At 35.4% G+C, this 23,045-nt stretch overlaps 1 protein-coding gene across 4 annotated transcripts in view; it reads left to right on the forward strand.

Moving 5' to 3' along the window:
• dop (microtubule-associated serine/threonine (MAST) protein kinase dop) overlaps positions 1-23,045 on the forward strand; it is a 64,423-nt gene that overhangs the window by 17,114 nt on the left and 24,264 nt on the right. For all 4 annotated transcript variants that reach the window (XM_085201726.1, XM_085201727.1, XM_085201728.1 and 1 more), the window contains exons 2-5: positions 4,437-4,522; positions 4,773-4,847; positions 15,706-15,839; positions 22,232-22,307. In XM_085201726.1, coding sequence (XP_085057852.1) covers positions 4,437-4,522; positions 4,773-4,847; positions 15,706-15,839; positions 22,232-22,307 — 371 coding nt within the window. The remainder of the gene's footprint in view (positions 1-4,436; positions 4,523-4,772; positions 4,848-15,705; positions 15,840-22,231; positions 22,308-23,045) is intronic.

Consider the following 23,045-nt stretch of genomic DNA (forward strand, 5'->3'; position numbering starts at 1 on the left):
ACATTTTTGTTAAAATAGATTGCCAATTGTTGATGTTTTGACCCATGCATGAAATTTTTTCAAGTACTTTTTACTTAATTTTGAAATTAATGCATACGAATATCAAAATAATAAACTTTATGTGTGTTTTTTTCTGGTTTTGATCGCGGTCACGAGAGCTAAACTTATTTGTATAACGTAACGTGCTGCATCTGATAAGATTATTCAAGTTGTCAGAAATGAGAAAAGCGTAAACAGAAACGTAAGTGGACCGCATCATTTAAGTATTATACAAACTTTTTTTAATTATTAAATAATTAATTTAAATTATTAATCACTATTTAACGTCCGTAGTTCATTTTTTTTTCTCTTCATGTTTCAATATTGAAGTGAATCATTATTGTTTTTTTTTTCGTGCTAGACTAATAGAAGCTGATGATGAATTGGTCTGTTTGTGCCTCCTTGAGCTACAGAGATAAATTCAATACTACTAGAACGCCACTTTTATCAAAGAACAACATTGCATTATAACGACGCTTACGTCAAACGATTTATTATTCACTTTTAAAACAATTTGAACGATAATCTGCTTCCCACGATTATTAAAAATAAAATCACTTTTTTATTTGATGTAAACAAATTTACCACATTTCATATTGGAATCATATTATATCGAGGCCAGTCACGGGGACCGTAATCGCGACTGGTTGAGGGTTCGATCCCTTCTCGATGAAATATTTAATATTTCCATTTCTTTGCTCTGGTGTCGAGTTCCGCCACTCAACACCCAATGCATCCACAATTCAGCGGAAAGCGGGGAATGGAAGTGTGTTAATGGGACCGGAATTAGAATTAAACTAATTTCCCTTTGCCTATGTGCTATATGCGGGAAAATTATATACAGCATATTTTCACGTTGAAATCATATATTCTTAACAATGCAAATTTTGAATCACGTTTCGTTTCACGTATTAATTACCGAGTGGTTAATGACGTATGGTGTAATTAAGGTCGAACAGCGAACTACAGAACCAGAAAAACGTATAATGCTGCGAGCACTCCAATCAGTGCATAAGTTACTGTTAAACAAATAACTAATATGTAGGTAAATTAACTTGCGCCGCGGTTTGCCTCTACATTAGAGAGCGAAGACATAAAAATATTAAATATTTCATTTCCTCGAGAAGGGATCGAACCCTCAACCAGTCGCGTTTACACACTTGTGACCCTGCGCCACGACTGGGCTCAGTAAATATTGAAAAGCATATATGGATGTATGTATTAAGCCTCGTCTTCACGTCTTCTCGGGATCTTTAACTCCCCCTATTACTATATATATGGCTATACTGCATGTTAAACATTTTAATGTGGATACTGTGCGATGACGACAGTGGTTATAAACTTTTAGATGAGCTCTCTAATTGCATACTTTTAACGATTTTGTAATAACTGGGGCGTCTACTAAAACTCCAATTATATATTTTAACCGACGTCAATAAAGGAGGCGATATATATATGTATATTATAATTAAGTGTGATGAGCTATTTAGGCCCCCCGAGGACGTTTGTTAAGTTTCCTACCTGCCTTGCCTGTGTACCTCTGCCCACAAATTTTCAAGTTTTATCAAGTTTAGCTTAGTTTAATTTATTGAAATTACTTTTGTCGTTGTAGATTATAAAAGATATTATGAAACACTCGCGTAAAAGTTTAATAAATATCAAACAGTGAAAGCAGGATAAACAAACAAATAAGCAAACTTTCACGCTTGTGGCGTTAGAAAGGGGTACATTACGTGCAGTCAAAAGTAACAGTTTTGTCGTAATAAGATTCAAGGATAAAATTAACACGGTCAAGATAGGTAGGTATAGAAGGGAACAACAGGTAATTATATGTATATATCTAAGTATTACAGCTTCACACTATATCGCGCACATAACAAGGTAAGAAGAGGGAATCTAGTGGTAAAACACTCCGTTCCCCACTTCTTACTACTTCTTCTTCTAAGTACCTACTACAAAATATAATATATGTATTTGTACGCGCATTTAAAAACGTTTAATATGTATATTTGCAAATAAAAATGATAATTACGTCTATTATAATAATACTTTTTAACATTGAATGTTAAGAGCTCATTATAAACAACTTTGCAATGCATACGAATAATGTATTTGTATGTATTTACATTATCTGAGCGGCGCTATACGTCTCTCTATAAGTGGAAAAAAAGCAATTTTATTGCCACGACATTGTAGATGGTAACTATCTTTAATGTATATTATTTTATGATAGCATTATAGATAATAAAAATGTAAATAATTTATACATGGGTTATGGGCACTTCACATTTGTTCGAGTGAATCCAGCCTTGGACGAAGTGCCAGGATAGATACTAGATGGAATTTTATGGGTAAATAACAAGCTTGCTTTCATTCTTATATATTTATTTATATTGTTAATAAAAATATAATAGTTTAGATGAAGTTTCTCAGAGAATATTGATTGCATTCAAGTAAACTAATATTAAGACAAACACTGTATTTACTACTGTTTAGAATCGATACATTTTTAACAGAAAATAATATAATAATTTTATATTATTTTGTAATAGACGTCTCTGAGAGTTCTTGTTACAAGAGTGTACAAGCACTATCAAAACTAGCAAATTTTATTTATTTTCAAGCGATACAAATCTACTATTATTTAACAAAAATAGAACCTACTATTGTAAGTAAAATATCCTCTTCTAAAACCTTTTCTTTAAAGTAAAATTTCAGAGTGGTATAATATGTTGCGTGTAAAGTACTGCGTCAGGAGGAGGTCCCATGTGATTTAAAAATTTTCATCCAATTTTTTACACAGTATAACCTTATTTTTTTTATACAAACAATTTTTTTATGTAGTATAGGATTCATTTAGGATATTAAGTATAAAGTTCATATATTTTGCGTATCGTACTTTTTTCTCATAAGATATTTAACATTTTGACGAAGCCTAAGTTAGTTAAGACTAATCGATTTTTTTCCTCTTTTCTTTATACTGGGCTATCTATACGGTCTTTAACTTAGCAATGATTGAAACCATTATTTGATTTGTAAAATAAATTTATTTAATCTTCCTTACCAGCTATTTCAATGAAGTAAAAAAGATATACATGTCAAAATAGTAATTTGTAAAATGATCTATGTAGTCATTGAAAAACTGTATTAAAAATTAGAATATCAGTTTCGTGCCATAATAACATTAGATTGTATATGACGTAAGAACAGCAAATGTTTGGACGTGTTTCAAATGGCCACGTGACGTTATTTACACGCCGGGCACCGTCCCGCGCCGTGCCGGGTTCTGGCAGATGAGACACTACTATACGAAATGTGCTTAGACGTTACACACTTTCTGGAATTTAACGTAATTATTTTTAACTGACTTTGAAAAAGAATGTTATCGATATGATCCGTATGTAGGTACTTTATTGTGATATTGTTGGTATAGGTTATATTTTGTAAGTGTCTGTTTGTTTGCAAAATAATTGAAAAATTAAAATGATATCTAGATAGTTTTGATAAAAAAATATATTAAGGTCGCTTCGTTAAGTGGGATATCAGTCCAAGTTTCGTCAAAATCAGTTCGGTAGTTTTTGAGATGTTGAAGGAGACATGTCTAATATAGGCAGCAAGGTAGTTGTGAACATAAGCTTTCAAACTTTAATATGTCATAATCATCATCGTCGTTCCTACTCAAACATTAGCCACGTCCAACAATATCACACACATTCATTTTTAATTGTCTTTTATTGAAGTCGGTTAAAAATACATTTCAATATAATACACATTCAGTATATAATTATTACCTATTTTCATATATTTCACGTTTGTTTGGTTGTACATAGTGTATTTTATGATAACGGTATCAGCTTATTTATAAACATGTATTCTGGTGGCGGAGGTGTGAGTGTGGCACAACGACGTTAACGCCCGCCCTCACATAATAACGTAGATACGCGGTTAAATTTTTAATTTAGCGCCACTGTTTGTTTGGTGCTTTGACGCGTAAATTGGAGTTACTTTTTATGATCGTTTTTAAAAAATTACTTATCTATAGATATTTTAATACCTTTAGGTAATTTGAAAAGGCTGTAAACGCGACAGGTAATGGGTTCGATTTGCACTCGAGGAAATTAATTATTTCATATTTTCATTTCTTCGCTATGGTAACAGAAATCCATTCCATCTCAAAAGAATTCGACAGTCGATCTTTGGTATTCAGGATGCTTGAAGATTATATTATTGCTTATACTTTTTTGCCTAAAGGTTATAGTGCCAAATATATGTATGTACTTACAAAAAAAGAGATGCAATGTATATTAAATAACCAAAAGTTCCTTAGATTAAACTACATATATTCAATAACCGAAATTATTTTTAAACATCTAATAATTAAACATTGTTGTTAACAGATGCGGCTAGCAAGGCGCGCACCAACTTGGTGCGTATGCGCCGGTCCGCGCTTGGCAAATCTGCACCGACTCTGTCCATTCACGTGGTAAGGAACATATTATATTGTTAATTTATTATTATTCTATTTGATTTATTAGATAAGTGTCTAACTGTACGGCTTTGGGGGTTAAAAATATTATACGCAATATCTTCAAAATGAAATGAAAATAGAGAACCCTTGGTTTTGCTCTGGCTTGTTAAATTCAGGCAATATTTGAACAAATATAAAAGCCACAAAGAGTTTTATTACTAAAGTATTTATTTAGTGATTTTAATAGTAAAGTATTTATTTGCAGAAAGAGCAATGTGCGGTATCCCGACGACCATCCCGCCTACCACCTCCACCACCACATCACAGACTTTCCCTAGTGGTGAGTACAAATCTTATAGCTGATAATTAATATGGATGTTAGAAGGATACTCCTTGAGTTTCTGCAAAGCTAAAATATTTTAAACATATTTTCTTCCTATAACAACTAGCAAAGGATTATATTCGACATATTTTACCTGACGTAAAACGTCAAGTCGGGTTGCAGATTTTTACTCTATACTCACTCTTGCATCACAAATAGGTTTACCTTTTTCCAGTACCAACTGTATAATTTATTTAAATTTAAACAACTTATTAGCATTATACATATACTAGCGGACGCGCGCAGCTTCGCTTGCGTATTTAGGGGTGAATTCTAAAAAACCACGAAACATGTGTTCAATGAAATATTTTTAAGAGTCTAAATTTCAAATTTTATAAAAATCGGTGGCGATTTAAAGATTTTTCCATACAAACTTTCAACCCCTTATTTGCACCTTTAGGGGGTGAATTCTAGAAAACAATGAAATACATGTTCAATTAAATATTTTTAAGAGTCTAAATTTAAAATTTTATAATAATCGGTGGCGATTTAAAGATTTTTCCATACAAACTTTCAACCCCTTATTTGCACCTTTAGGGGGTGAATTCTAGAAAACCATGAAATACATGTTCAATTAAATATTTTTAAGAGTCTAAATTTAAAATTTTATAATAATCGGTGGCGTTTTAAAGATTTTTCCATACAAACTTTCAACCCCTTATTTGCACCCTTAGGGGTAGAGTTCTAGAAAACGATGAAACACGTATTCATTTAAATACTTTTAAAAATCTAAATTTCAAATTTTATAAAAATCGGTGCCGATTTAATTTTTTTTCCATACAAACTTTCAACCCCTATCTCACCCCTTTAGGGTTAAAATTTTTCAAAATCCCTTCTTAGTGGATGTCCAGATTACAAAAGTAAACATCTGTCCAAATTTCACGTTTCTACTATCAGCGGTTACGGCTGTGCGTGCGTCTTACCTCAGTCAGTGAGGACAAGTCCTTTTATATATATAGATTACACACATATGTTTTTTTATAAAATAATAATTTCCAGTCAATATTTGGTCGTTATTTACATTCAAATTAGAAACTTTCGAATCCAATATGTCAGAAACGTGAATTCGACTTCACGAAACGGCGCGTAATGTCGCAAATATTGAGAATGTCATCGCGCCTCGTGCGGAGCAAACCGACGTAATTGAAAATAGGTGTAGGCATGTACAATGTATGCTTATATTTGTTATTTGTATTTCATGTATATTCAGCATGTACACAGTTATTTGCATATACGAGACTTTGGTTAGAATATGATATTTGCAATATTATTTTCTTTAAATGATCAGTCTTGACACATTCAACACGCAATTTTTCTAGAATTCGGCGTAGAGTGGAGAACGGAAGAGTCTTAATACTAGGTTCTCGGAATCCCTCTGTTTATTATTAAAAAAATATAAAATTATATAAAAAAAGCAATCGTACCGCAGTATGATTGTAAATGTAATCCTTGTAAGTTTGTTCTTCAATTGGGGATTGAAATAACAAATTGAGACAGGGTATCGTCACACGACATACAATATTTCGGATTCGAGCGTTAAGTGGAGAACGAAGTGTCTTGGCACTAGGTTCTCTTTGCGTACATACAAAAAAATATAAGTGATTAATTCATGTTACCCAATCTGTTGTGTCAGCCGTTGAATTTTGTTTGTTCTATCGTGAATTCGTAACGCAGCATCGGGCACAGTGTCAGTAGGCGTCTTGGAAAATTTCCGCCCACTGTCCATTAGTTGTAAATGCTATTTTAAATCATGTAATACGTTTGAATGTTAAAAATATATTAGTAGTTTGGGTATAAATAACAATTCAATTAAGGACACGTCATATCAACCAGGATTTATATAATGGTATTTTCACCACCGCACTCTAGTACGTTTGATTCGTTTATTATTCTTTATACGTCGTAAGTTACATGAGCAATTCCAGTATTTGTGCTGAATATGTACTTTTTACTTTCATTTATCTTGTAGATGGAGTTAATATAGAGGAGAACTGTTAAACATAATTGACATTACGTTTTGAATGATGTATGGACGTTTTGAATCTAATGCAGCACTTAATTTTACTAAATGATGGCCCCTGTTTATAAATCGCTCCCAATTCTGAGACCGATCTTGAGATATGCCGTTTTTATTAATAGATACATAATTTATGAATGTAAACAGCATCTCAAGATCGATCTCAGATTTAAGAGCGGCTTATAAATACGGACCCAGGAAAGCGAAAATATTTGAAACTCAACTATTATGTGGATTCATAGCTTTAGGTACTTGTATATTTAATTTTGTTACCGCACAAGGAATGATGTTATAATAACTTCCGGAATTCAAATTGCATTCTGCCTCTCGTACGTCTGCAAAGTGCATTTGACATTGAATCTAAATGGAAATTCGTTTCCATTTCTCTATTATATTCTGCATTACGTATTCCTGCTGCTATTACATATTTTATATATCAAATATTTTTACAACTTTTTTCAACTAGGTTCTTCTTCTCAGTCGTTACGCTCTTGACAGAGCGGTCGTGGCCATCACGTAGTCACGTTTTTGGCTTTTGTTATTCTTGCCACAGTTTCACGCCATTTCCTTCTGTTGGTCGCCATTCTAGTGCACTCATGCAATTTACCGCCCACAGCTGATTTTACTTGGTCAGTCCATCGCATGGGTGATCTACCTCTTGGTCTGGTACCATTTACTCTGCCCTGCACCACGAGTCGCTCTATGGAGTCGTTTCCTTTTCTGGAGATGTGACCGAAAAACTTAAGCATGCGGGTTTCTACAAGAGCTGATAGTCGCTCTTTGATGCCAAGTTCTTGGAGTATGGACACATTGGAACGGAACTCTGTCCACGATATCCCGAGCATCTTCCTCCAGCACCACATCTCCATGGCATCGATCTTCTTCTTTTCCGCTTTCCGCACGGTCCATGTCTCGGCGGCATACAGAAAAATAGGGAAGACGAGTATTCGGATCAATCGCATTTTTGTATTTTTAGTGATTTTCCTATTCTTCCATATGTTCCTAAGCCTTTCCACAGCGTTTCTGGCAATAGCCATGCGTCGTTTTATTTCCTCCATACATCCGCCTCTGCTTGTGATTAAAGTCCCAAGGTATATGTAGGACTGGACAACTTCACAATTCGCAATATGAGTCACTTCCGGCGAATTATTGTTGGCGCGATCCACAATCATCATCTTTGTTTTACTGCGATTGACCTTTAATCCAAACTGAAGGCTGACATATTCCATCTTTTGAAGCAGTTCTTCCATATGCTGAATACTGGAGGCGAATAAGGTTGTGTCGTCGGCGTAACGCAAGTTTGCAATATTGTAGCCACCAACCGCTATACCATCTGTCCAGTTCTCAAGGGTGATACGCATTATGAGCTCAGTGTAAGCGTTAAAGAGGAGCGGTGATATTATGCACCCTTGACGGACACCCACGCTTGGATGGAAGTTGCTTGATAGTATGCCGTCCGTTCTCACTGAGGCAGACCCTCCTTCGTATAACTGTCTAAGAAGGTGTACTAAATGCTTTGGTGTACCCATTTGCAGTAAAGTGTTCCATAAAACTGGCCATTTCACAGAATCGAACGCTTTGGAAAAATCTACAAAGCAGATGTAAACGGGTTTGTTAAATTCCCGCGCTTTCTCCACAACTTGGCGTACGATCAGAATTTGTTCCCTCGTACCTTTACCTTTCACAAATCCAGCTTGCTCTGGCGCAATTTCCCTTGACAAGTAGGACTTCAAACGCTCATTCAGGATATGTAGCAATATTTTGCTTGCGTGTGATATAAGTGCAATAAGACGGTAACTGCCACATTTTTTTGTAGAACCCTTTTTATGTAAAGGAGTAAGAACTGTGTGAGTCCATTCGGTTGGCCATACTCCTGTCTGCCATATCTTATTACAAATTGTATGAAAAATTCGAGTACCATATTCACCTAAGGCTTTGATAGTTTCGATAGGTATTTCATCTCTTCCTGCAGCCTTTTTATCCTTGAGATGTTTGATGGCAGCCTTTACTTCAGACAAGAGTATATCCGGCTCTAATTCTCCTTTATGTGGTTCTGCTGGTGAAAAATTGCGCGATTGTTGGTCCTGAAATAGAGACTGACAATAGGTTTTCCATAACTCTGAGATCTTATCGAGTTCAGTAACTATTTTGCCATCATTGTCTTCAATAGCCCAAGATTTAGGGGACAATGATTTGGTGATGAAACGAATCTTGCGATATAAATCTTTGGATTCATATTTTGCGGCGTGAGTTTCAATTTCATTGCATATGCTATTGAGATAGGTGTTATGATCTCGTCTACACTGCGCTTGAATTTGAGATGATAGTCGATTCAAGTCCTTTACGTCGCAACCTGTGGCTTTCTTCTCGCGCCTTTCATCTATCAGTGACAGAGTAACATCTGTCATCCAATGTTGCCTTTTGTGCTTCGTCACTGGTGGATTTGAGTCTTCAACAGCGTTTGAGATAAGCTGTTTGGCTTGATCCCAAAGTGTGTTAATGGTTTCTTCGCGATGTTCTGCGGTAGTCCATTTCTCCCAGTTGTTTTCAACAGATTTCAGGAACTTTGGGGTATCTAGAACTTCTAGTCGCTTCTGTGCTTTTTTGATTCTGGCGGCTCTTAACTTTACCCGCAGTTTAGACATCAACAGTTGGTGATCTGATCCACAGTCCGCTCCCGGTAAAGTGTGGGTATTTTGAACAGATGTTCTCCATCGCCTCCGTATGAGAATATAATCAATCTGATTACGGTGCTTTCCATCAGGAGAGGTCCATGTGTATAATCTTCGGTGATGGTGTTGGAAACAACTATTTGCAATCGTGAAGTTATTTTCTGAGGCAAATTGGATTAACCGTTCGCCTCGTTCATTGCGTTTTCCTAACCCAAAGTTACCCACACAGTCACCAAGATGACCAGATTTAGCTCCAATCTTAGCGTTGAAATCACCTAAAATTAAAAGTAATTCTCTATTGGGGATTTTGGCGATGGTAGTCTCAATAGCAGTGTAAAAGTCCTCTATGACCTCGTCACTGGATGTGCTGGTAGGGGCGTAAACTTGGATGAGATTTAGGTTTACAGGAGTTGCTCTGAGTTTTAAAGAAATTATACGGTCACTTACAGGTTCGTAACCAATTACACAGTTGTTTTGGTGTTTGGAAATGAGGAACGCTACTCCATTACGACTGGTGCTCTCATTACCAGAAAAATAAACGACATGGCTGTCAGTAAATATGTGTCCGCTATTCTGCCAGTGTGTTTCGCTCAGACCACAGATATTCATACCATTTCTGGTAATCTCTCGTTCTAAGATAGTCAATTTTCCAGGATCGAGAAGGCCTCGAACATTCCATGTGCCTATCTTCTGGTTAGTTCGGAGTTTCATAGTTATTCCAGTATCTGAGTTTCCACGAAGGGCCTGGTTTCCCACTGCCTCGTGGCCGGTAACCAATTTCTCACCGCACGCCCCGGACGCAGTGCGGCGCCGGTTGCTAAACGGTTCGTATGGCGATCGTGATCTTTTTAAATGTGCTTCCATGATGACTTTCTTGGGAGAAATAGTGCAGTGGTTTCCCCTTGCCTTCTGCACCAGACATTTTTGGGGTTATTTATACCCCAAGGCCGCTGTAGCCTGTGTGTGTGTGGTTATACCGCCACTGGTCGGTCGCCAGAGCCTCGTCCGTTATCCAGCAGGGAGTACCGCGACAACTCGAAGCTGCCGCCACCAGCTAATCATACGAATAGCCAGTGCGAGCAGGTGAGGTTGACAATTGGGGTCGGAAAGGTGTTAAGTCCGTTCTCCCCCTTACTACCTTAACTAGGTTACCTACATTTTATATAAAAAAAACAGGACAACGGCGACATTATCTTCAGCTTGATACTTCCATGTTCCATGCGATCTCGAGATGAAATGATCATGAAATGATGAAATGATCTTGATAGACAGACAGACTGACAACAAATTAATCCTATAAGGGTTCCGTGTTTACCTTTTGAGGTACGGAACCCTAAAAATGAATATTATAGTTATAGAATCCTATAAAGTAGAAGGCCGCGCCTCTGCGTCCATGAGTCATGGTGTCAAAATCCATAACATGCAGTTCGGTGGCACACGCCCACACCGCGCCAGGGCCTGCCACCGACTTGTATACAAACATAGTAGGTTGTGAGTACCGCCTGTACTTGTTGTTGTATATAGCGCTCGAGAAATGCGGTCGGTCGGATTTTTCCTTTTCATTAAAATGAAATTTCTCACATTTTACTGTGAAAGTGGCTTTCCTTAGTAAACTGCTGGGTATTTATTAAATATGTATACTCGATTCTTGAAAAATCCTTGTTTTATTAATGTTTTAATTTATAAGGTAAAGATACCTTATAAACTAAAGGTTTAAAATGTATATGTTAAATGGTATCTAAATATGAAAAATGTCTTTGTAAGAAAACCGATTGTTTTTTTTTCTTTGTCCTTAACATTGATAACAGTAAAATGTTTTTGTTACCTCAAAGGTTAAATTGAATTCAGAGCTATCCATTCAAGGAAGTCACTCCATTGTCTCATAAAGACCTCACGTAATACTTCGTATAAAATTTGTTTATTAGGGTCACAGTGTCACCTAAAACCAATTAACAGGAAAATATGGAGTTCATTATGTCTGTAACATAGCTATGTTGTCAGACGGAAAATCATTATAACGGCTTAAAGTATACTCTTTCTTTTTAATGAGCATGACTCAAACTTTGTTTATATGAATAAAATTTTTCATACAACTTTTCATATCTAGGTTTTTTTCATTTTTGTTTCATATTTGGTTCGGTATTGGTGGACCATTTGAGGCTGTTAGCGCGTGGTGTTGTGGATTCTATTCCCTCTCGGAGGAACGGTTTTATTTTTTGTTATTTGGCCCTGGTGATTAAATCGTGGCGTTGAGTTCTGCTAATCAACGCGCAATGGTTCTAAGCTTAGGCGGCGCGTCTATTATAGTCGTATACTAACTGGGTCTTTAAGCGAGAGTCATATGTAAATTGGGGTTATGAATTTGTATCATATCCAATTATTTTATAAGAAAACCACTATAGATAAATATTTTTATCTTTTTAAACTGCATTATACTCTATTAAAGCAAGTGTTATCTTACCACTTTATAATTGCTGTAGTTAAAACGGTAAATACAACGTAGGTACAGCAACGATGAGAAGCTTTCACACGTAGCGGGCTCCATGTGACACACTGTGATTTATGAATTCTCTATTAAAAACACCTTAATGTGTTGATTTCAAGAGAAAGTATCGATTATGTAGAAACAACTGTATGGTGAAATTTGTTCCCAATCAATAAATCTTAGTTTTTATATCAGCCTTCACGCTATATACTGCACATAGCACGGCAGACAGGATCAACCTGAGAACCTAATGTTAAGACGTTTCCTATTAGGATACTTCCGTTTCCCATTTTCCACCGAATTCTGTAGACTTCGTCTGTTGAGTGGCGGCCAACTCCGCGCTTTGCCTCGTTACCAGAGCGTGCAAATAAATATATTATACATTTCATTCTCCCGAGTAGGGATCGAACCCACAAACGTTGCGCTTATACGCGCGTGCTTCTTCCACTGCACTACAACGGCCTGAGATGAATAAAGTGTTAGTTTTGGTTTACTATATGAGTGGGCATTGGGTTGTGGTATACCTAATCTGGTCATACTGTCACATCCCATAAAAAATATAATCTCTAGTTCGCTCGCTACTTCGTTTGCGTGGACTATATGGCCCTTTCTATACTTCTTCTATTTACCCCCGTTTAATATAAATAGTAATATATAGTTTTACTAAATCAGCACTATTCAGTAATATTTAATTCGAGAAAATTGCAAAAAATATTAAACAACTTGTTTAACAAAATGAAGAAAATACCTAGACGCCCTAGGACAATAGGAGCTTTGGAGGTTTAATTTAGCTAAAGGAAGCTAACACAGCGACCTGTTGCTCCCACTGCTCCCGAGCACACCGTCGACCTTACACAATGACACTTGCAGAGTGATGCCTCTACCTTAGATAATAGATGTTCTTGTTCATGTTTTACTAGTTAAGTGATTAACTAACTCAGTTTAACCATAACAACTTTTTTCTCAATTTCACGCTGTATATATCAAGGTAGGCACAGAAACTTAGTGCTAAGACACACTGTTCTCCGCTCTCCGTCAATTTTTCGAGAAATTGCGTGTTGAGTCGCCGAAAACGAACCCATAACCCTCATGCCTACGCCAACATGGCCTCAATAACTTTTTGATATCCCCCACATAGAAGGGTAGGCAGTGAGGACCTGGGACCTAGTGTTAAGACATTCATCAAGTTTAGAGGGAATGAAAATATTAATTATTTCATATTAGAACATTACCTGGTGGAAAGAGTTGTCTTTTTTAAGAAAACTTGTACAATAAATTTAAAAATTCAACGTTACTTAATTAAGAAAATAAATAATGAAGTGTTCTTGATACATTTAAAAATTATAAAGATGACGACGATTCGTATATCTTTTATATTCTTTATTCTTTGCATTTATTTGTTATCTTGTTACCACATACATACACAAAGTCCTTCAATATGAATAAAAATTTAGCAATTTGGAGACCGTTTTTGTGGGCTAGATATATCTAACTACCTAATGCGGATGTCGTAGGTTCATTGCCGAATCGTGAGCGAGGCAATCTTGCACAGTTTTTTTTAAAAATAAGTGTAGCTATTACAGTAACTATTGTACGTAAAATTAAACTTTTAATATTGGTGTCCACTTTATTTGTTCGATATACATTTCTTATAATGTAAGGTATAGCGCGCACTAGTGATTTTTGTCACCGTGACTGTTGCGTGACTGTCACCGTGTACATTACACTTAATGAAGGTGCGCGCATTTGGATACGTGACAATTGGGTGACTTTTTGTCCGCGGAGGCCGGCAACACGCCGGTGACGCAACTGTCACCGCGTCCATAGATTTGTATGCCCGTGCACGCATTAGCAACTAAATGTCACCTCCCCCTTGCGGTTTCCATACTAGTCGTCTTCCGCATAAACATGAAACAGCAGCGTGTTGCATTGCAGCACCGAATTTTTATTTCAAGAATGGCGTCAAGTTCATCAACAAGGCAAAACGTGTGTTTTCATGAAGATGAAATAGACAATGACAATACTGATTGACGAAATTGAGTTGAGGCTATTGCTCTATGACAAATGAAAAGTTGAAAGCCAATATTTTCTACGTTTGCTTTTTTTTCTATTTCTTAATATAAGTGCACAGACAACCATCTCTTCGAAATTAATTTTATCAAATGTAAAAAATTTCGTCACTGTCATCGCAAGTGCGCGCAGTCGCGAAAAGTATGGTGACATGTCAGTGACAAAAAATTTATTGTCACCGTGACAAAAGTCACCAGTGCGCGCTAAGGGTAATATGTGTTCAAGGTTTCCGTTTAATTAATCTAATGTCGCTTTGTGTTTTCGTCCTTTGCAGCTGTTACTATAGCTTGGCAATTATATATTTCAATTAGAATATTAATAGATTATAACGCTTTATATACTTATATGAATGAAATTTATTTTCTTGAAAACACACATTTTCAATGATTTGAACGTAGCGGGACTCGAACTTGTGACTCTTGGAAGCCGTTCACGCAACCCGAGCACTAAGCCATACGTTGTTATCAAGTTACTTCGAAATTGTTAGCATAGCATTCAATATAATGACTGAGTTATAAAACATTTGTTCTTATTGTATTAAAATAAACCTTATTTGAGCTAACAATAGATTTTTTTATGAATTACATGAAATATTTCAACAGTATAATTGATTTTGTGGAAAATAGCACGATAGAACCTCAATATGCGGAGTAAAAGCCTTTGATATCGTGTGCAAATAAACAAGTATCAAGTTGATGTTTACACAGCTAGGGTCTGTTGATAGTACGTTGATATGTATACTGTATTATACATACATAAATATATTATATAGAGTTAGATATGTGGGTAGGATCCAATGGAATCTAGTTTAAACTTATTTATTTTGAAATTTTATTTAAAAATCGGATGATTCTGATTATACCTATCGATATCGATAATAATAAACGACAAGTGATTTTTTTTTATAATACCATGCATTATTAGTTATTAACCCAGTAATTAGTGAGAATTGTAGTTATTTATACCTATACAAATATTTTAGTGTTACTAAAAATACAAAAAAAAATGTTTATGCAGTTCACCATCAGCTAATGTTCCAAGAAGTCTCTTACTTTGTTCTCTGGTAAGTTATCATCGGCCTTAAGTTGCATAAAAGCAGAAGTGTCGGTTTTATAGGAATACTAACGTGATCGATCGGTGTAAAGGTCGAATGGAACTAATCGGTTGGTTGCATAACGTTTGCCGTATCGAAACTATTAGAGTTAGTTATTATTTTTCATTTATATCCACACATTATTTGTTTGTTGAGTTGCCAGTTGGTATGGTAGTTCTTTAATCTGACTGGAGGATGGTCGTAGGTTCGAATTCCAATGAGGGTGTCTGAGTGATGAATATGATTGACATGATAATTATCTCCGGCCCTCAAAACATAATGTCTCGAAAAATTGGAGAAAAGAGGGTAACGAATTGTGTTAACATTAAATTTCCTTTGCTTATTTATTTTTATGGGATACACAGCGAGAAGCTAAAAAGAAAATGTGCAATCTGTAGACCGACATGACAGGACTGACTGTATCACTAACATGCACGTTATCTTATTTACTTTTTTCTATAAATATTATTTAATTGTAGGTGGGCTCTGGGCGTTGCAGCTCCCCAGGCACGGGCCCCCTGTCGCCGGCGGAGGGGCCGCGCTGGCACGCACACCACGCCCACCCGCTGCATCACGCGCTTCTGTCATCTAGTGTGAAACGTGGGAAGGAGCTGTAAGTTTATATACTTTTTTGGTGTTTATTTCATTTAACATTATTCTTAGATAGAGTTGTTATTACATGTTTCTATCTCAGGCGGTTTTTAATCATTATTTGTAAGAATAATAATTAGTAAGAAAATTTGAACCAAACATAATAACAGATAAACGTAACTACTTGTAAATATAAAAATACAGGTAGCAATCGCTGATAATACAAATGTTTCATTTAAATAAAATAACTCAATTGTAACATACATATTTGAAACTAAAACAATATAAATACTTCGTTAACTCAACTTCGTTATCGTAAGTAACAAAATTCTTCAAACTCGACAGTGATTGTCGTATCAGCGATGCTTAGCCTTCCAACTTCCTTCCGACCTTCTGTTTTTAGATTTCACCTGATATTGCAAAAACTGAGTTGATAAGATAAGTACTAAAATAGATAATTTTCTTCGCAATCATTTGTGTAGGTATGTCATTTATTATGAATACCTATTTCTAAAGTGTCATTGTAATTGTATAATTGTATGAGAATTAATTATTATTAAATAGTAAACAAACACGCCTATACCGTACCCATATTAGTTCTTTTTAAATATGTTTTTTTCAATTATTGGACAGAAGCTTAACGCTTCGAGAGCCGTTGTTCCGTCTATGCTATAAGTTTTTAATCATGAATAGAATATAATATTCCCTTAACGACTATTTCAGTTTCATTAGTTTCTGGTGCACTGTAAAACTCTAATTGAGTTTATGATTGCACCTTGCATTTCTAATCTTTGTATGAACCCACTATTTAAATAAATTGCGACAGAATACCCCCTTCAGCATTAACGACAAGCTCGAAAAAAAAAACCCGGCTGCCTCTATAGCAACGAAGATTTAGTTAGAAGCGTTTGCGTATTGGATAATTGTAGTTGAATGTATTATTTAAGCGCGATATACAGGGTGAGTCATATTGAACTTTCCGGTTTTTGAAGGACGTTGCACGAAGAAGGGAAGGAGTAGAAGGGTGGGGATGGTGTCATTAGACGCGCCATGACATGCAGTTTTAGTGTGAGCAATGGCTTGGTCGGGACAACATCGTGCGTTCGTAGTTGAAGAGTTTATTAAAAATGGCGGCTCCGTGATCACAACACAGCGTGCGTTCCGTTTACATTTTGCTATTGGTCGACGTGATCCCATTCCCACTGGACCAACAATCAGAAATTGGGTATCAAATTTTAGAGCAACATCATCAGCATTAAAAACAAGACCACAAGGCCGAATTAGGACGTCAACGTCAGCGGAAAACGTGGATAGAGTGCGGGCTTCAATTCAACAATCCCCTCGGCGTTCTGTTCGGAAACATGCCGCTTCACTAGGATTATCTTTCAGTAGTGTCCGCAGAATACTGCATAGAGACCTTAAATTTCACCCATACAAGATTCAGGTAGTGCAAGAATTAACAGTTAGAGACTTAGACACACGAACAAATTTATGCCGCGACATTCAGCAGATCCCCCGCACTGCTGTTTTGATCTTCAGTGATGAGGCACATTTTCACCTCGCCGGAACTGTCAACAAACAGAATTTTCGATACTGGGCTGAGAATAACCCACGAAACCTACACGAACGACCACTTCACAGCCCTCGAGTGACAGTGTGGTGCGCTATTGCAGAGTTTGGTGTGTGGGGTCCCTATTTTTTTGAAGAAGATGGTCAAGTCGTCACAGTTACCTCTGCTCGGTATTGCGACATGCTTGAAACTTTTCTGAAACCGAAATTGGAGGAATTAACGCAGAATCATGACAACGATAACATCTGGTTCCAACAAGATGGTGCTACAGCCCATACATCCAGGCGTTCAATGGAAATCCTGCGACAAATGTTTCCCGGTCATCTCATTTCTTTGCGAGGTGACGTTGGGTGGCCGCCGAGATCACCTGATTTAACCCCCTGCGATTTCTTTCTCTGGGGTTACCTGAAGGAAAAGGTGTACACGCATCGTCCCCGAACCATCGATGAACTGAAGGCTGCAATCACGGAAGAAATCAATGCTATTCCGCTGAATATGACTCGACGAGTAATGGACAACTTCCGGGAAAGGCTTCAGCAGTGTGTGGTCAATGGAGGTAGACATTTACAGGATATCATTTTTAAAACCAACTAAATTAAAACTGCATGTTATGTGCTTTCAAACAATAAAATAATTTTTACTGCATGTCGCTTTGTTTTTAATACACACCTTATTGAAATCGGAAAGTTCAATATGACTCACCCTGTATTTGGTTTCACATTTTTTGTAGTAGTTAGTAGTAGGTAGGTTTTTGTTTATAATTTCTTCCGTTTAAAAATAGTCATTTAACTATCTAAAAATAGTCATTAAAATATATTTTAATAAGTACTTGAAAAGATTAGTAGCACAGATTTAAAATTACGGTACCTACTAAAAAATCCTTGCTGTGTAAAACAATTGGAAAATCCTTATTGAAACTAAAAAAATGCGGGTTGCATTAGGGTTTAATTAATTTTCACATATTTTCTTAAGTGCTTTGCAAACATATATTATATGAATAATCCAGTAGTTAAAGCGGGCGAAGCCGCAAGAGGGTCGCTAGTATTTTATATTTTCATTTCTTTGTTAAGCCATTCAATACACAATGTCTCTAGAATTCGGTGGAAAATGGGAGACGAAGTGTCTTAACACTAGGTACCCAGATTCTCTGCCTACCATGCGGAATACAGCGTGAAGTAAAAAATATTATTAACTTTAGGCGAATTTATTTAATGCGGATTTATATTTCACAGTAACAACTTACATTGAACTCTTTGATTCATTCAGAAAAAATCGCTCTTTTTATACAAGCACTGGTTAAATTCAATGCCACTTGAAACGTAGGCTCGATTAAGTAATCGTTTGAAAGCTTAATTTCGATTCTCATTTGTAAGAGATTGTCGAGTATTTTAATTATTTGATTATATAAAGTAATGTATGGTTATGTATGTTTTAATATTGAATTTCATAATCGATATTATAATTCATTATTTGTATTGTGTTCGACTTAAGAAATGTTTGTGTGCACGATGAAAGACAAAACCTGAGCGAAAGGGGAAGGTGGAAATTGAAAAATAGTGATGTATTAATACAAGGTATTATTCCAAAATATATAAGTGTAAAAGAGTTCGTCAGCACAGAGTTTATATAAACTTGAATATTTAGTAAACTTTTATTTAATTTATAAGGCTTGATTTTAGCATCTCCGAATCAGACATAGAAGTTTTAAATTTAAGCTCCATGACTATAGTAACCTTAACAAAAAATAATATACACAAATGTAACGATGTAACCTAAAATGTTTTATATTAACATCTAATGCAACTCAATATAATTTAAAAGTTAAACTCGTTTGGTTCAGTTTTTGCAAGGCGCTAACAAAAAATATTCTATCACGAAGTAGTCATAGCGAGTCGAGCAGTCGCTGGATGGTCCATGGAAAACAGGTACCGGAAGGTTTCGCTTTGAACGCGTCGCACTCCATCGCGCTCGCGGTGATAAGTTTTTTATTATATCTAAGCTTTGTGTTAATGAACTCCTTTTTGAGCTGCTTATGATTTGTATTTTTTTTGAGTCGGTGGTAATATAAAGGGAGTCAGTCTATTAAGTGACACCGTTCTCTTATTTCTGGTCCTCCGTTTAGACACAACTTCCCCGGCAATAAAGAAATGAAGAATTGAAACCAGGATTAAATTTACTAGGATGGAAAACTCCTTGTTTGTTAATTCTTCCGTATGTATAATAAAAATTGTGGCCTACTATATTCGTTAATTTGGATGATGTGTATAATTTATATATTTTAAGTCTTTATATTTCGTTCCGCATACGGCAGGGCAGAGAGAACTTAGCGTTAAGATATTCGAGTCTCCGCTATTTTTGTTACGTTACGTATGTGGATAATAATAATACAGTTAATATTTAATATATAAATATTTATTATTATCCTAGTCTTGGTCATATTTCACAAAGAATAAATAACATTATTATGAGAAACAACATTCAATACTTACCTAGGAGTAAAGCTTAAGATTTATATAACGTTATTCTAACTTATTGATATACAGTCGTCGTAAGATATCGCATAAAGTGCCCTTTACTCCTATAAAGTTAACTACGACCAAGGGAAAAAGAAATATGGCGGCTTTTAGTACAAATGACATTTACGGGTAAATGGAAGTATGTAACTAAGAGTTGTGTATGATGCTTGATATATTAGGTAAATGTTACATAGAAACGATTGTTTAAGTGGATTATCTAATAATTTTTTTTTAATTAAAATAATCTAATTTATATATATTTAATAAATATTCGTATAGTTCAAGCGGGCGAAGCCGCCTAGGTCGGCCTGTGTAACAGTAATTAATTATACGCTCGCAATTTGCGTGTTTGTATTTAATTAAAATGGATTATCTGTCTCGTTTGCTGTGTTAATATTAAATGATATAATTAATTAATTATTATTGTATATTTTTAGTCATGGTTTTTACTTTTTACCTTGATGCAAAATAAAAGGTGTCATTTTAACTTTTTAAAAGTGTTATTCTGCGCTAACGAGGGAAAAATAAATATCTACAAACTGCATAAAAGTGTTTGAAAGTGAATTGATACAAAGCTATGATGCTCTATAAAGCCCCACCCTCAGCAGTCGACATCGATAAAGAGAAAAAGGTTTTTGAACGTAGCGGAATTCGAACCAGCACTTCTTGGCAACAGTCCAACCTGTTATCGCAAATGAAATCATATTTATGCTGTTAAGATCTTTGATTATAGTTATGCTCTTAGTAAACATAGTCGAAGAACTTTTACCGGAATCTAAGCTTATAACATATTGAGTAAAAAGTTATTTACATTCTGTCCGATTTACCAGTATTACATTATATTACTAGTTAATATATCTCTTTTATAAAGTGGAGAACGGGAGTATCTTAAAGGGAACTGGGTGTCTTAAAACAAGGTTCCCAGGTTCGTTCCGCCTACACATCTATGTGCGGGATAAAGCGTGAAGCTATAAAAACCCCTATTACATTTCCGTATGTGCCTACAATTCTAGTTGCGGCCATTTACTTTGTTTAGTCTGGTTACTACGAGTATTACTACAGCGTGATGTGCTGAACCTACACTACTGATACAGCGTGTAGCTAAAAAAACGAAGATAACTATAAATTATTTATTTATCATTAGCTAAGTAGAAACACGCTATATTTACAACAATTGATTGTTATATTTGTTCGCTATATGTCTGTGCCAATTAGGAATAAGGACATGTAAGTATTTACTGTTAATGTCATTAGCTTGTATTCAGTGCATGTACGAGTAGGTAGGTAGGTACTATAAATAAACATATCTTTATTGTTATTATTCTTAGCATTAGATCGTGTTTGTTTGACATACTAAATGTGCAATTATCATAGGAAAAACAATTTAAATACGATTAACTTGTGATTTAAATTGTGTGAATTTGGTTAAAAGAAATTTAATCTTAATTAAATTTTAATTTTGAGGGCAAGAGCACGTCCTCGAGTATACTTCCGTGCAAATTTAGGAAGTATAAATTAAGTCACTTTGTCTCTTTGTGTTTTTCAAGTGAATAATTTCGTCTGTTGCCAGAAAATTTATATAATTTAATATATAAGTAGCTTCATAAATTCATAGATATATGCATGTGAGCAGCAAGGTAGGAGGAGAGAACCTAGGGAGCTGGCATTAAGATACTCCGTTCCCATTTAGACATTGCGTGTTGAGTGGCGGTAATCAACCGCGTTTGCCTCATTATCAGAGCGAAGAAATGAAAATATCAAATATTTCATTCGAATCAGTGGGAAACGAATCCACAATCTCCACGGCGGCCTCAATAATTAATATTGAATACTTTATTTAATTCGTTTGTTAGTGTAGTAACGTTTGTTATGAGTTCATGAGTAAGCGTAACGTTTACCATCACGTGAACATTACACTCGATCGCACGTGTTTTGTATTTATAAATAAGTAATCTTATGCTAAGCTAATGTTAAACCTATTAAAAATATATAGGTATATTTTAAAATAATATTTATTATACCATTAAAGTAATAAGCTGAGTAATAATAAATAAAAGTATAACAATTGTTTTTTTAGAAATAGCGTAAAATATTAGATGAGATGCGATTTATTAGATGAGAATTAAGGCCAGTCGTTACACAGGGGCACAAGCATGCGATTGTAAACAGCAAATTAGGCAGGGAGAAACCTATTGTTTACTTTGCTAACTTTGGAACCTTACTTTGCTAGCAAAGCTTAATTCTTTTGCTTTAATTGCCCGAAGTCTTTTATGTTCTAATAAATTATATTATTTAAGGATAAATTCTTATTTTCAATTTTTATTACAGTGATGGTAGAAGGTGGTCGGTGGCGTCGCTGCCTTCATCCGGGTACGGTACTACACCGGGAAGCTCTAGCCTTTCAGTAAGTATCCAATAATAAATATAAATAAATAAAGAAATATAATAATTTATATTGTTTTTCGCATAGCTAAAATAATATAAATATTAAAATTTCATTTCTTTATCCAGCAAATAGTGGTATAGGCAGAGGTAAATTACTAGTGTCAAAGCTCTCCTTTCTTCCTATTTCACCCGAATTCTACATAATGCATATTGAATATCGTATTTAGCAGGGTGGGTACAAGGAACATAGCCCTCCGTTTCCACTTTCCGCCTAATTTTCAAAACGTTGCGTGTTAAGTGGCGGAACTCAACCCCGTGCTTCGTGTACCACAGCTTAGAAATGAGAATAAAGTAAATATAATTAATCATTCCCCCGAGTAGCCATCGAACCCACAACCGTCGCGTTTATAGTGTCTGACGGCCTCACAACATTCAAGTAATGGTATTCAAGTATTGATCGTAACTTGATATACGGGTACTTTATCATTTTTTTATTCCCTATTTATTAGTAATTAGTAATGAAATTAAATGATTTCATATAGATATAATAAGAGTGTTTGTAATCACATATAAGTAATTCTTTACCGAGGTGTGGCTCACTGCACGACCGTGAATAGAACACAGTCATCAATTCATTAATCATCGTTAGAGAACAAACACTATACTATTCTACACTACTCATGTCTAGTAGTGTGTAACTGAGAAATATGCGTTAAAATGTTCTCAATGATTCTCAATGACTACATTAATGGCTGAC

The sequence above is a fragment of the Heliconius melpomene genome, chromosome 18 (genome assembly GCF_056956725.1).
Source record: "Heliconius melpomene rosina isolate 202511_hmr_F chromosome 18, ASM5695672v1, whole genome shotgun sequence".
Taxonomy (NCBI): Eukaryota; Metazoa; Arthropoda; class Insecta; order Lepidoptera; family Nymphalidae; genus Heliconius; species Heliconius melpomene.